This window comes from Chrysemys picta, chromosome 4, assembly GCF_011386835.1.
Source record: "Chrysemys picta bellii isolate R12L10 chromosome 4, ASM1138683v2, whole genome shotgun sequence".
Classification (NCBI taxonomy): Eukaryota; Metazoa; Chordata; order Testudines; family Emydidae; genus Chrysemys; species Chrysemys picta.
The window spans coordinates 60,445,024-60,460,956 of NC_088794.1; the positions used below are offsets into that span (position 1 = coordinate 60,445,024).

Below are 15,933 nucleotides of genomic sequence, written 5' to 3' on the forward strand. Positions count from 1 at the left end.
CTAAAGGGATACAAAGAGGAAACAAAACAAAAAAAGTGTTTCTAGGCTGGTGCAGCATGCACATGGACATTTAACAGTCTTACAGAAGAGTGACCGAACAGAGAAGATCTCATCTCTTCTCCAGATCATCAGAAGCCAGGACAGAAGCTCTCTACGGGTCAGGCTACTGGCTTCTGCACATTATTGATGGGAAACAAGAGTTTTCATATTGTAACAATTTCATTCATTTACGTTGTTTTCTTCCTTTTGGCATCTGGATTCAGGCTGGACAATGAACCCCAACGGGTAAATTCCATATCCCCAGTTCTTAGGCACTAGCCCGATGCTGTTGTGCTGGGCTCCTCAGGACTGCAGGGGAAAGATTTAAGCAACAACAAAATACTCGCTTCACAGCAAGCTTTCCCTCCCCTGACTAAAACCCACTCACTAAATTCTGGGCCTAAAATTACTTGAGCGTCCCTTGAATTTTAGTCTTCTGACTCTCAGCGAATGGCTGAGCAGAACGAATCACCTTCTTTTTAGTGAAATGATTAAACCTTTCAGGAGCTTGGCTGCCAATGAATCAGTTCAGAAAAAAGATTAAAACAAGACAGACTCCATTCACACGCAAGTCCCTGTGCAGCTCAGCACATAGGAACAGACCAGTGCCTGGAACATCTGGCAGGAGCCAACAGCTGCTGCTTCAGAGGGAGGCAAGCTTCCTGCAGCACTTCATTCACATGACTGTCCATGGGGCAGAAAATTCCTTCCTTACTCGAGACAAGTTGTGGCACAGGGCGAGATTCCTCTCACTTTAAGCTGGAAATTCTATTCTTAGTTATACGAACATCTGGTCATTTTCAGCCTCTTGTTCAAGCACTCTCGGCCGAAAGCCTGGAGCTGTGGAACTTACTCCTGACAGGGCTGTACCATTCTGGCCCCCCTGCACGCTGCAAGATTTGTTTCTTTATGCGGGCATTTTCCATTGGAAAACTGGTTTCCACCCTGTGAAGCCAGCATCCATTTTTCATTGGATACACCTGCTTGAGGCCCAGCTGTGCCCCTCCCACTTACCTGTATAGCTGCTAGAAGGCAGCAAACAATCTGATCCTCCGCTTGGGTCTGAGGTTTCACCTGCGGCTATCACTGCCTCTTCCTTTTCCTCCTTCTTGACCTCAAGTACTTCCTTCTGTAGCTGTTCCATAACTGATCACCCCTCAGTGCCAAGACTGCAGCCCCTGTCATAGCTCTGGCATCATCCGCGTCTGTCCGGAGATGGACCCCTACCAGGCTGTTCCTGCTAGCCTATGGGAAAGATGGGGAAACATCAGAGGTCATCAGCAATAGAACAGCTTTTGTGTGGAGCTTTTACACCACTGGCACTCTATTACACAGCAGCCGAGGAGAGAGAGGGACTACAACCCTGCTAGTCCCACTCTGGCTTCCCTGTCTATCTAGAAAAGGAAACAGGGCCAGGGGCCTTTGGCAGGTTATTGCTGTGGCCAAGACACCTACTTCCTCCTTAGAAAGATGCTTCTCTCTCTCCAGACCCTGATTTTTACCAGCTTCCATTATAAACGGTCCATTTTCATGTAGTTCATTCAGAAAGCCGCTGATTTTTTCCCCAGTCTAAAATCCACACAAAGTCCTCTAGGTCAGTCCCCATTTAGAACCCAATAGACGCATGGATCCAGACTGCGTGCCGTCCCAGAGGTAAAACACACTGCAACACAGCAGAGGGGACCAGAGCCCCAAGATGTTGGCCCCGTCCCTCCATTTGCAGAGCTGCAGGTACTAGGAATGCTATGGAGATGTCCCACTATAACTCAGAGTTGGAGGGTCTGATGTCACAAGGTTGGTGGCTCAGGAGCTGTAGCTAACCACCTTCCGTTGGAAAAATGATTAGTGTGATGAGGGTGAGAGAAGAAAGGGGAAAGTAAACCAGAAGCCTTCAGCGTAATTATACATTTGTTGGTCTGTACATCTGCCCAAATCAGACATAAGAGTAGGCCAGAGCAATCCACGTTTCTGTAGAATCCTATCCAAAGCTGCAGGGCAGAAGCTGGGCATATCACCACATTGGGTCCTTCCAGAACAACATTGCTGAAGCCGGGGACTGAGACAGCAGCCAAAATGGAGGAATTACACCGGAGCTACTGCCTAGTTCATTTATATGTACAGGCAGGTGCAAACAGAGGAGGCCGGAGGAGAATAGGAAGGCATACAATAGGTCACCACTACTCTGGATTATACTGCACATTCCTTCCAAGGCTCTCAAAGCACTTCACAAGGGCAGGCCAGTATCATGAACCCCATTTAACAGAGAGTGAAACTGAGGCATGGAGAAATGCAGTGACTTGCCCATGGTCACACAGGGAGCTAGTGGCAGGGCTGGGAGTCTCATGCCCCGTCCACGGAATCACAAGGTCTGTCTGAACATATTACATTCCACTCATTAGGTCTGATCCTTCCACACCCACCAAGCTGACAGCTTTAATGAGGTTACTAGGAGAGGGACAGGGAAACAAATGTAGTGCCCCATGCAACAGACACTGCCAGCCAAAGGCTGAATGCAATAGCACTAAACCCAGTGGCTGGCTAGACGTTGCAGATCTCTCTGCTGGCTACTTGCTAGGATGACAGCCTCCTGTGGGCCTCTGGGATCACATTGGTTTCAGTCATGCTGCGAGAAGTTACAGCATTGCTATTGCTGCATGTTTCTTTTTATTCATTTATGTTGTAACTGGCCCCCCTTGCTCTGCCAAAAATCAGTCATTTAAATAGTTTCCTATTGCTCCATGCAGCTGCCGAGCCGCACTCCACCACAAGGTCTAATAGCGACAAAATCTGCTGTACAGTCCAGCTAGTGTCTTAATCCCGGTCTTCCTTTGGGAGGATTAGCAAACTAGCTCCTTGCCTCCCCTTCCCTCTGACGCCCCCATCTCCTCCAAGACACACTGGGGCAAGAACTAAGATTTCCTTTAGCCACACGAATCTCATAGTCACAAAGTTATACAAAAGAGTAAGTCGTGCATCATCCGTACCTCAGGTACCTCTTCCACCGCCAGCCCGGTAGCTAAGGTTTAGGTACTTCGCCCCCTTGGCTAGGCAGGTTTTTAACAGCTGTGCACAAACACCACTCCCCACCTCTTGTCAAGTGCTAGGTCTCAAAGTCAAAACGGACTCGAGCCGTGACGGTTCAGGACATAGGCCCCGTATCCCAAACGCGTTCATCCTCCAGCCCAGGTCAGCATTGACAGGGTACATCTACATTGCAATCAAAGCCCCATGCAAGGGCCATGGCTAGCCTGGGTCAACTGACTTGGGCTGTGGGGCTGGAGCCCGGGCTCTGGGACCCAATGAGGGGGCAGGGTCCCAGAGCCCGGGCTCTAGCCCGAGCGGCTACACAGCGAGTCAACTGACCCACATTCGGCGACTCAGTGTCACCAGTTTCTTATTGCAGCGTAGGCACACCCACAGAGGCCTGGTGTACATGCAAAGTTGCACCGCTTCAGCTAAGGTGTCATTGTCAAACCGATTGTTACACCGGTGCGACTCAGGATGTGGACTCTCCCAAGTCAATCGAAACCTTACCTCAGGTTGGCCTGAGTGGGTAACTTCACATGCATAAGTTAAACCATAGAATCATCTACATCCATGAAAGAGTGTCCCCAGGGGGCTTTGCATCACTTGAACTACATTGATTTTTAAACCCATTCAAGTTAAACCAGTGCTACTCCTGTGCACAGACAAGCCCCGAAAGCAGGCTGTCATCTGCTGGCAGCAGGGTGGCCTGTGGGAAGTGAGTTGGTGGATCTCAGCCCAGGACCTAGGTGGCCATACCACAAAAGCCCATCACTGGAATTGGCACTAATCAGCCCCCCCTTGCCTAGGGTTACCATACGTCCTCTTTTTCCCCGGACATGTCCGGCTTTTCGGCAGACAAACCCCCATCCGGGGGGAATTGCCAAAAAGCCGAACATGTCCGGGAAAATGGTGGCTCTCCTCCTCCCTGACTCTTCGGCTCTGTTTAAGAGCCGGGCTGCCCGAGCGCTACCGGCTTCGGGCAGCCCCGTGCCTCCAGACCCTGCGCCGCCGGAGCCCGGGCGGGGAAGTGCCTGGCTGGGGGCGCAGGGTCCGGAGGCATAGGAGCTGCCCAAAGCCCGAGCGCTACCGGCTTCACGGTTTGCCGGGCAGCCTCCAGACCCTGCGCCCCGGGCTGGGCGCTTCCCCTCCCGGGCTCCAGCTGCGCTGGGGAAGCGCCAGCTGGGGGCGCAGGGTCTGGGGGCTGCCCGGCAAACCCTGAAGCCGGTAGCGCTGGGGCAGCCCTTTTCCCCTGGCTGGGAGTGGAAGGGAGGAGGGGGCGGAGTTAGGGCAGAGAAGGGGTGGAGTTGGGGCGTGGCTAGGAGTGGGAAAGGGGCGGGGCCAGGGCCCGTGGAGGGTCCTCTTTTTTTATTTATGAGATATGGTAACCCTACCCTTGCCGAGACCTTGGCAGAGAAGCCAAGGACTAGACAGACCATTGAGCCTGAACCTCCCCTTCCCCACAGCAGTGACCCTCCCAGAGCACAATTAGACACACTGGCAGGGCAGTAGAAGCAAACTTGCCCTGACGCTGCCCATGCTGTATATGGTCCATGCTATCATTGCCTAGGGCATATTATTCATTTGGAGTAAGGAAACAAGACAGTCCCGTCCTCATCCCCCCCTCTGCTAGTCCTCTTAGCTCACTGGATCCCACATTCCTGGGAGATGTGCCTATGTCCATGCACACTACCCTTCTTCCACTGCTGGTGCACTTGTGTTGCATCCAGCTCCTTTTATTTACATGGGAGCTTGCAGCACGGGGCAGGTCACAGCTCACGTGCAAGGAGAAAGTTCTGTGAGACAGAGGAAGCCCAAGATGGTGTTGAAAGATCACAAGTCAAACTAGAGCATGAAGGCAAATGCCTGAATTACATAGAGAGCCAGCACCTGGAGCACAAGTCCCAGGCAGGAGTCCCGGACCCTACAGTCCCTGTTCAGCGAGAGAGTTCCCCTAATCTAGGAATTGCAAGATGCTGAAGGCAGGAGTGCTTTGATTGCAAAGTCTGAACTCTCTCTCCCCAGGGATTTAGCACTATGCACCGATACATTTCAAGCGTCTGGGGAAGGTACATTCCAGACTCCTGGTAAGCATAACTACCCCGTTTTTGTTTCCAATGGAGCCAGGCAGAGAGACAGAATACTGTACGGTCTTAAACAAGTGCCGAGAGCTCCCTTTCAGTGCCTCCTCAAGAATACTGAGGGACCATTCACATGTGGTGTTATTGTTGGCACACCCACCTGGTAGGATGTGGTACACGCGGAGGGAAAACTATTCACCTAGTTTGTGTGCAAGGAGCTGAATTTTTTCTCTTTTTATTTAATAAAAAATATCTCTCTCCACACACACACACATATACACCCCTCCTCCCCCCAAAATCTATCTATAAATGAATGCAGAAGCTTCAGGAAAATCCTGTTGCCTGGATCATCTGGTGGGGGGACGGGAGGAAAAGTCCATGTAGGAGAAGCAAATAATCTACAGTGGAACCCACACACAAGCATATTGTTCAACCTCTGATTAGCTACCTTTTGTCTCTGGGACCCATCTGGGAGGGCAAGCATAGAGGATTTATTTTAAACCGAATGTCTATGTAGTTCCCATTAGCTTCATCATCTTCACGGTATATTGCCATTGGAATAACACTGCCACATTTCTCCAGATGGGTTTTAGGCATGCAGTAATTCACACCTTTTGGCAGTCAGTAAAATAATATTGCACAGGACTGATAGCTGGCTGCTCTGGGTAGGCGTTGCCTAGACTCTGAATCAGGGACAGCATCGTCTTCACCCATTGCTTTAAGTGGGCCAGTTTTGCCTAGAGCAACACAGGCCAAATTCCTGGAGGTTTTGGGGGGTGAATGTTAGGATAGTGAACGGGGTTGAACTGACAAGTCTGAAGTCTACTGTTTAACCACAGCACAGGAAACGTAGAGAGAACGATATTACAAGCTTCACCCCACATTGCTTCCCTACAGGACTTCGCATCTTGGAGGGACACCATCTCTTTAAGTTTGAAGATAGATCAGTCTCCACAGCCCATGCTGTTCTTGGTCTCTCTGCTGCCAATTAATGCCAGTTGCAATGGCAGCTTTTGTAATATGGACCTGGCCGCTGAGACCCATGAAACCATTTTCATAAAGGCCACTGATGAGCTGAGAATAATTTTTGGTCATTATCAGTCAGGGCTGGATATGAATGGCCAGTCTAGAGGTGAAACGTATGGGGAAGTTGTAAATTACTCCCAGTAATGTGCTTAGTGCTCCAAGACAACCTGGTTTCTAGGCCCTGCTCTGCCAATAATCTGCTGTGTGACCTTGGGAAGTCACTTCCCTTCTCTATGCCTCATATCCCCAATCTGTAAAATGGGTCCAACGTTCCTGACCCCACCCCCGAAGAGTGCTTTGAGATCCATACAGAGAATGCCTATATGAGTGCTATGTAATAATATTCTGATATTATTATAGCCCATCAGCAAAAGCCAGGAGCTCTTTAACCTGATGAGTGGAAGTGCCACAGAATTATTTATATTCCTGTATTTTCTCGTCATCATTTCCCTGCATTCTAAACAATTACCGAGGGAGATAAAAATAGGGATTAATTTCTTACTGGAAAGAGGACGCACTTAAGAACCTCGGCAATTTCACTGGCTGAAAGTAAAGCCAAACAGCATCCAAAGGAAAGCGAACGCGGTAAGTAGAAAAGCAGCTGTTAACAGAGAAGCAATCAATACAAAGTGACGGAAGTGGAGGGGCGCAGGGGCACAAAGCTAGAGTGAGAGCTGTGAAATGTTTTGAATGATCGGCGCGCAGAGCACAACAACATAGAAAAACCGACTTCTACGTGGCTGTGCGGTTAGTGGGGGACTGGCTGCTTGGTGGCCTCTATGAGAGAAGATTGACCTACTGGTTGGGACTCCGGGGACCCTGGTTTAATTCCCTGCTCCACCACAGACTCCCTTCGTGACCTTGGGCAAGTCCCTCTTAGGGTATACGTCTACACTGCAACACCACACCCGTGGCTGGCTCACGTCAGCTGACTCAGGCTGACCCTCCTCCGTGGTGGGGTCCCCGGGCTCAGGCTCCAACCCAAACGTCTACGCTGCAATTTTATACCTCTGCAGCCTGAGTCCAAGTCAGCTGACGTGGGCCAGCCCTGGGTGTTTTGCTGCAGTGTAGACATACCCTTAGTGTCTTTGTGCCTCAGTTCCCTATCTGTACAACAGGGATAATAGTACTGCCCTGCCTCACAGGGGGGTGATGAGGATAAAGAAAGACTTGGATTACATAGTTCCCAGGGGATTGTGTCCACATCACACAGCTTAGGTGGCTAACTAGCCACCAAGATGCTGAAGTCCCCTTTCGTCTCTAGAGATGGGGCCACAAAAACCAGAGGTCATGTGCTAGCATGGGCAGCTTGTTGTGCTGCTGCCTATACTGTACCTGTCCCATGGTCAGAGGGCCACCAGTGGGACACATTCCCCATCACTAAGTAGAAGCCACAGTATCCAAGCCGTTAAGGAAGAGGTTGCTTCATTAAAATATTTAAGCGTGTTTGCCACAAGTGGCTTAAGAAACAAAGTGATGATGCTTCAAAAGCTGCCTCCACACTGCACAGGTGCCCAGCGTTTGCCCTGCTCAGACGATTCACATTCGGTACGTGGTGTTGATTAAACAGGGCCTAATCTTAAGAGCCAACAAGGGCCCTTGATGCCAGAGTTAGGCAGAACACCAGGAAAGCTCCCCAATGGCGAGATCTTTTACCCCTTCCATGGAATAACCTTCCATGGGAAGGGGTAAAATCCACAGAGTTCTCACTTCTTTGAGCAACAGAAAACTTGAGGTAAATTCTTTGGAGCAGGGACGGTCATTTTCTATGAAAAGTTTCAGAGTAGCAGCCGTGTTAGTCTGTATCCGCAAAAAGAAGAACAGGAGGACTTGTGGCACCTTAGAGACTAACAAATTTATTAGAGCATAAGCTTTCGTGGACTACAGCCCACTTCTTCGGATGCATATAGAATGGAACATATATTGAGGAGATATATATACACACAGACAGAGAGCATGAACAGGTGGGAGTTGTCTTACCACCTCTGAGAGGCCAATTAATTAAGAGAAAACAAACTTTTGAAGTGATAATCAAGCTAGCTCAGTACAGACAGTTAGATAACAAGTGTGAGAATACTTACAAGGAGAGATAGATTCAATGTTTGTAATGGCTCAGCCATTCCCAGTCTTTATTCAAACCGGAGTTGATTGTGTCTAGTTTGCATATCAATTCTAGCTCAGCAGTTTCTCGTTGGAGTCTGTTTTTGAAGTTTTTCTGTTGTAATATAGCCACCCGCAGGTCTGTCACTGAATGACCAGACAGGTTAAAGTGTTCTCCCACTGGTTTTTGAGTATTTTGATTCCTGATGTCAGATTTGTGTCCATTAATTCTTTTGCGTAGAGACTGTCCGGTTTGGCCAATGTACATGGCAGAGGGGCATTGCTGGCACATGATGGCATATATCACATTGGTAGATGTGCAGGTGAACGAGCCCCTGATGGTATGGCTGATGTGATTAGGTCCTATGATGATGTCACTGGAATAGATATGTGGACAGAGTTGGCATCGGGGTTTGTTACAAGGATAGGTTCCTGGGTTAGTGGTTTTGTTCAGTGATGTGTGGTTGCTGGTGAGTATTTGCTTTAGGTTCGGGGGTTGTCTGTAAGCGAGGACAGGTCTGTCTCCCAAGATCTGTGAGAGTAAAGGATCATCTTTCAGGATAGGTTGTAGATCTCTGATGATGCGCTGGAGAGGTTTTAGTTGGGGGCTGAAGGTGACAGCTAGTGGTGTTCTGTTATTTTCTTTGTTGGGCCTGTCTTGTAGGAGGTGACTTCTGGGTACTCGTCTGGCTCTGTCAATCTGTTTTTTCACTTCAGCAGGTGGGTATTGTAGTTTTAAGAATGCTTGATAGAGATCTTGTAGGTGCTTGTCTCTATCCGAGGGATTGGAGCAAATGCGGTTATATCTTAGAGCTTGGCTGTAGACAATGGATCGTGTGGTGTGTCCTGGATGGAAGCTGGAGGCATGTCGGTAAGTGTAGCGGTCAGTAGGTTTCCGATATAGGGTGGTATTTATGTGACCATCGCTTATTAGCACAGTAGTGTCCAGGAAATGGACCGCTTGTGTGGATTGATCTAGGCTGAGGTTGATGGTGGGATGGAAATTATTGAAATCATGGTGAAATTCCTCAAGGGTTTCTTTTCCATGGGTCCAGATGATGAAGATGTCATCAATGTAGCGCAAGTAGAGTAGGGGCGTTAGGGGACGAGAGCTAAGGAAGCGTTGTTCTAAGTCAGCCATAAAAATGTTGGCATATTGTGGGGCCATGCGGGTACCCATAGCAGTGCCGCTGACTTGAAGGTATATATTGTCCCCAAATGTGAAATAGTTGTGGGTGAGGACAAAATTTCTATGGTCATTTTCTATGTTTGCACAGCCCCTAACACAGCGGCGCCCCAATCCCAATCAAGGTCCCTAAGCACTACTACACAAACCACCACTCCCCTTTCCATTGCCTCTCCAGCCAGCTTTATGGAATCACAGCCCAATTTTTCCCCAGATGCAGGTACCTTACGTAGAACACCCAAATAAGTCACCTGACTTTCAGAGGCGCTGAGCAGCCATGAGTCCCAGTGCAGGTGCTCGGCATCTCTGAAAACTCAGGTCACTTTTATTTAGGTACCTACATACAGATTTAGACGCCTAACTTTAGGCACTCAAGTTTGAAAGGTTCAGACACAAGATTTGAAGTGCCATGCAAAAGATGCCAAAGTCTGCTTAAATTAATCGAGAAAAGTAGCAAGCTTCTCGATTTCTCTCAGCACTGGAATCTTCCACCACACACCCGAAAGTTAATTTGTGGCCTTAATACCCAGCAAGCTGATGACAATTGTCTCCATCTCCAAAGATGCTTTATGTAGATGGTCCCAAGGCAATAGTACAATCAGAACGAAATCCCTTCGAAGCACAAAGGATGGTGTTGGCGGATAGGACTGTTGATTTAGGATTACAAAGACTTTCAGCAAATAAAATCCAGTTACTCCCCCACATCTTCCAGCTTCTTTCCAGCATAAGTTACTCTCTCCAAGAACTGCAATTTTAACTTCAGGCTTTGAGGAAGTTTTACCTGGCTCAGTGCAACACAGAAACCGGTCCTCTCTTCCACTTCCCTGCCTGGATAGAGGAGACGAGTGCCACACCAACAGCTCACTTCTGCAACACTGATACTTTATCGCGCTTTTCACTGCCCCAGCTAACTAGGGAACCTGTAACAGCCCAGTCATCCCCTGACCAGATCTCTTGGACTTGTTTATTCCCGGGGGGAAGGATTAAAGCCAGGGAGAAAGTTACATACAACGGACACCCAGTCACGCTAGTGTCTGTCTAGCTTCTGAGCACGCAGAACACAACCGGAAAGAACTTGGGGGTGGGAGGGTGACAAGGGCGGAGCCCTAATATGCACCCATTGCAGTATCACAACCAGCAGATGGGGATTCTAGGCCTGGGAGGTGGGTATGGCATAGTCGGGGGAAGATTCCCCTCTATCAGAACAAACCCATTTTACATAAACAACTACACAAGGGCACAGTACTAAAATGGGGGGCGGGGGTTATGAGAAGGCCACACAGTCTCCAAGGAGCCTTCAACTCAAGACTACTTCCTAATCTTCCCTGAGCCTCTCTGGGGAATCAGACTCCTCTCAAAGCTGCTTCTTAGCCTGTGGGATGAAGTGGGGGGCCGCACAAACCCAGTTAAAATAGCAAAGGGTGAGAAAGTCACATGACCCCTGATCTGCCACGCCCCCCCCCTCCAATTCAAATATGCTCCTGTAGCTGTAATTAAAGCAGCAGGTGGATCACCCTCTCTCCCCGCTTTCACAGCAGCCCCTGAAGCACTCAGCTACAGGAGCACCTCCTATTTGTACAAGGCTGTGGGCTCAGGTACAAGCCTACTGGCCCAAGCGTCTCTCCTCTGCTCCAGCGAGTCTCAACTAAGCTGCAATAGCACATGCAAACTCACCCATGGACACCCCCCCCCCCCAAAACAGTACAAAGCAAGGAGAGGGAGGCACAAGACAAAAGGGTAAATCAGAGGGCAAACCAAGGAAAGAAACAAACATAAGAACAGGGAACAGAGCCAGCTAACGGGAGAGTAAATGTGCCCAAAGACAGCCCAAAGCAGCTGTGCCCAGGGCATGGAACATGGGGAACAAACACTGATGCACAGCTGGCCATCCATCAAAGGGGGACTCCACCACCACAGAGCAATAAGCTATTCAGAAAGGTCTGAGGGGGCTCCAACATAGAGAAAGCAGTTTCCAACACCCAGGGTGAAATCCTGACCCCGCTGAAGTGAACGGCAAAAGTGCCATTGACTTGAAACTCGACTAAGTTCTCACCCCGGTAGTTAGTAACTGCAGCTCACAAACCGGGGCTTAAGGCTGGTCCCAGTTCATTAGCATCCAGATCTTGTGGCTAGGTTCGCAGTAGCTGGAAGTTCAATGAGGAAGTGCCCATGTCACTTGTGTCCTCGCGTAGGAGGAAGAATGGAGTGACGTCCCAGTTTCTCTCCAACATTAAACCAACGCATCAGCTGCAAGTCACCATGAGAAAGGTACATGCATACAGGCACGTACACACAAAGTGCTGGAAGCCAGAGGGTCGGCGGACATAGCGACGGGGGCAAGGAAGGGCTTGTAATAATGACAACGTCATCTGAAAATTTAAGAGACAATTAATGACTGAAGTCCTCCCAATACTGTTTTGTTGCTGATGAACTCAACCAACAGGCAATTTCTCTGCACCCACTGAGGCAGACCCCAACACAAATGAGTTTCCATCCAGGAGGACAAGTCTGACGGTGTATACATTTATTTTAATTCAAACATTTACAGAACGCATACGTACGTTAGATGCAATGCCTGGCAAGTCACCGTTACTGCTTTCCATGTCAGAGTCCAGGTCCCTCCTTATCCCCATTCCCCACGGATGTGGGGCTCCAGCCACAGCCCAGTGACAACGTCAGACCCAAACCTCCTCCTGCAGGGTAGCAGAGCTAGCAGGAAAGCTCCCCTTCTCCAGCAGAGATTTCCTCCCGTGACACTAAGGAGCAACCCAGGAGTTACATGATGAATCAGTGTTTAAAACAGAAGCCAACCAGTGCTGGCACTTGTGTTCATTTGAATCAAACAAAACCCATTAGCAAGATCCCACACAGGGTCATAAGGAGCTCATGTGTACTTAGATTGTAAGCTCTTTGGGGGGCAGAGGCCACCTCTGTCTGCACACAACCAAGAACAGTGGGGCCTTGGCCCAGGACTGGGGCTCCGAGGCGCTAGGATAAGATAATAACAACACACGTAGTGTGTGATTTGGTTTTTCTGAAATGTTTATAAGATGGTTGTTTCTGCAACACATGGCACGTACCGAGTCCATAATGGCGTGTGGTGGAATAAAAAGGGTTTGGCTGGCACTCGTTAATGATGATTTGAAGTCCATGGAATAAGATGCCTATCCCAGGCTGATAAGCCCTTTACACCATGCTAACATGTACTGCCTCTCTGCACACAGAGTTGTAAAAGCCTAATAAACTCCCTTAAGCTAACAGGGTGACTCAGGAGAGGTAACTAAGGTGCAAAAAACTGCATGGACAAACACAAAACTGCTGTATGTTGGCTTTCAGTCCTGAAAGCCCAGAACACCGCCTTCGTTATCTAATGAATTCTCAGCAGAGTCTAGCATGCGTCACCCCTTTCACCTACTTGGAAGTCACTGGCATGCAGGTTGCACATTGCAACAGAGGGCACTTGAGTGGCAGTCATTAGAACTGTTCCTTCCATCAGCATTTCCATTATACAGCCCTCTCTAGAGACGAAACTTACTTGGCATGTCAAGTTTTCAGTCCTTAAAAGAATCTGTTGGGACATTTTAAGTTGTAAGCGCCAAGTTATTCTAGTTTTGGGTGCTCTCTCTTGCTCGTAACACCACAGATATTTAAAAGAACAGACCGTACATGACAAGTCGCTGAAAATCTGCAATGAACTTTGTTGCACATCAAGCACAAACATTGTGAACTGCTGACATCTCCACCCTACCAATGGCAGCATAACATGCGAGGAGGAGGTATGTTAAAACCCTACTTAAGAGGTAAGAAATAGCTGCTGATGTCTCCCCCTGTCCAAACATAGCCCGTCAAGAAAAATAATTCTTCACATTCATATGGTGTATTTTCTTGAGGGAATCTCAAAGCAATTTACAAACATTAGGGAAGTGAGTTTCACCAGGGAACTCTGGAAAATAGGTCAGCATTATCCCCATCTTATAGATGGGCAGATCGGTGCACAGAAAGTTAATGGTCTGTTGTTCAAAGGCCTCAAGCATCGACAACTCTCACCGATTTCAATGAGTGCCACGGGTGCTCAGCACCTTTCCAAATAAATCACCGCACATGACTTGCCCAAGTCTGAGTAAGTGGCAGAGCTAGAACTCAGGAAATTCCCAACTCCCTGCTCCAAGCTTTTTCTGGAGTTTATACCACATGCTAACAGCTGAGATTCAAACCCCAGTTCCCAACGTGCAGTCACCTGCTCCAATCACCAGACAACACTGCCGCTGCAGAAATCCAACTATGTGTACAAGAGAGACTTGTGCCAGAAATCTCCACACCTGTCTCCCTTTAATGTTACTGTAAAAAGAAAAAGGAAAAAAAAAAAAAAAAAACATGCAGCATTTGTCACATGCTCAGCTAATGAAGAGAATCAGCAGCAGAGCTCTCACTCTTTCCTTAACTTGCTACACTTATGCCCAGATGTTGAAGGGGTTTCAGAAGAGCCTGTGAGTTTGCGTTCGAACCTGTTCCTCTGCAGAGGGCGACCCCCAGTGCAATCTGCCACGAGCGCATACAGACTGGGGGGGGGGGGGGGGGGGGGGTAAAAGAAACTGCAAAGTCACTTCTCCATCCACAAGTGCACTCGAGTTCTTTGACCTTCTCCCCAGTACAGCTTTATGATACGTTTATATCTGGCTGTCGTGAAGCACGAGCCTAGACAGGAAGAAGCATGGATCTGCCTACACAGCAATGATCATGTTACTGCCAATTATTCAGACACATTTGACGATGGGGCACGGGCAGCTTTCCTCACTCAGTCAGAGCAGCTACTACCCAGAATGAGTCACAGATCTGATGTAAGTTTTGCTTTATTTTATTTAAATTCACCCACTTTCTGAAAGACTTCTTTGAAAAGTTGTGAAATATGCTGGACCCTCTCCTCCTTCACAGTGGAACTGACGTGGGCACCAAGATCCTGACATCACATTTCCCTCCAGGCTGAGAGAAGCTAGTGGACAGGTTCCTGAGAGGGCTCTTTGCTCTCTTCTCTTGAATGAGTTTCCTGGACTGGCAGGAGGTGAGAGAAGACTTCTTGGACCCACGATCCCAGACACGAGAAACACATTCCACTGCACTGCTTGCCAGAAGTTACTTTTTTGCCTTGTGGTTAAAAGAGCCTTGGCAGTCCAAGCATTCCCTCGGTACAGCCAAGGCTAGAAGTCCCCGTTACAATTGTGAAATCATAATAAATTAACCCTAGGGAAGGGTAATGTAGGAGTATAAAGCACTGCGAGATCTTGAGAGGGCGGTTACTAGAAAAGTCTAGTATTTCCCCTTGTCCATCTCGAAACACTTTCCATCCCAGGAACTCAATTCCAATAATAAACTGAGCTTCACAACACCCCCGTTACACAGAGTGGTACAGAGAGGCATTGTGGGTTAATGGAGCAAGCAAAGAGTGAGAAATCCAGCACTTCCAAGTTCTTATCCAACCTCCTACTGCATGGGCTCAGAAGCAAGTCACTTCACTTCACTTGTGTGTGTGAAGAGTGAGGATAACGCTCGCTGCTCCACTGGGGAGAGGGGAGGGTTAGTTAATAGTGGCATAGTTTTGAAAATGCAAGGGGGTAAATCGTTTCCAAATGTTATTGTTTATTCCCATATTACACACAGGGTAGCTATGGGACTTGCCCAAAGGCAAGAAGAAAGCGAGTGCGGTCACAAGAATAGAATCCAGGAGTCCCCGCTCCCTGTCCCTTGATCCACTAGACAGCAACGCCAGCAACACAGTCTCCTCCCTCTTTACAAACACAGAGTAGAGCGTTGCTTGGGCCACTATTAGCAGTTATACAGTTTCAATAGTAGCCTTGCTGCTGCTTGTATTTGTGCTCGACAACATTGCTCACAATGAGGAGCGTGGCCATACGAGCAGTCAGCGCGAAAGGGGCGGGAGGGAAAGTTTGGGCAGTTCTGTCTCAGCGGAACAGAGACAGAATATCCAGAATAAGAGAGACATTGCCAAGAAGAGGTGTTCGACTGGAGCAGCGGTTCTCAACCGGGGATCCACAGCCCCGTAGGGGTCCACAAGCCCTTTCAATGGGGCCACAGGGCCCTGCGGCTGAAGCCCCAATTTCCGGCACCCCCCATGGGGCTGAAGCCCCAAGACCTGGTACTCCCTGTGGGGCAGAAGCCCTGAGCCCATGGACAGCGTTGGGGACATGGGGGCATCCCCCATACCAAAACTCCATCGCAAGATCACGGCAGTCCCGGGGACAGCTCCACCCCGCCATCTCCTCTCCCTGTCCCCTGGCCAGGTCGGAGCTGGGCAGCTGCTGATCTGGCTGGTGCCATGGAGCAGACAGCAGCAGTGTTCCCTCCTCTCCTGCTGGTGCCCAAGGTTGAAGCTGCTCCTCAGCTCCCGGCCCACTTTGCTCCCGCAGAGGCAGCTGGTAAGAATCCCTTTGGGTTGGGAGATCCAGCTCGGTGGCTGGCAGG

At 49.0% G+C, this 15,933-nt stretch overlaps 1 protein-coding gene across 5 annotated transcripts in view; it reads right to left on the bottom strand.

The window, feature by feature from the left end:
- PPARD (peroxisome proliferator activated receptor delta) overlaps positions 1-15,933 on the bottom strand; it is a 45,137-nt gene that overhangs the window by 12,216 nt on the left and 16,988 nt on the right. For 3 of the 5 annotated variants that reach the window (XM_005311673.5, XM_005311672.3, XM_065592412.1), the window contains exon 2: positions 1,054-1,284. In XM_005311673.5, coding sequence (XP_005311730.1) covers positions 1,054-1,183 — 130 coding nt within the window. In that variant the 5' untranslated portion in view covers positions 1,184-1,284. Of the gene's footprint in view, positions 1-231; positions 1,285-12,017; positions 12,040-15,933 lie in introns of those variants that run through there. The other 2 variants (XM_042861520.2, XM_065592413.1) reach the window with 2 other exon arrangements.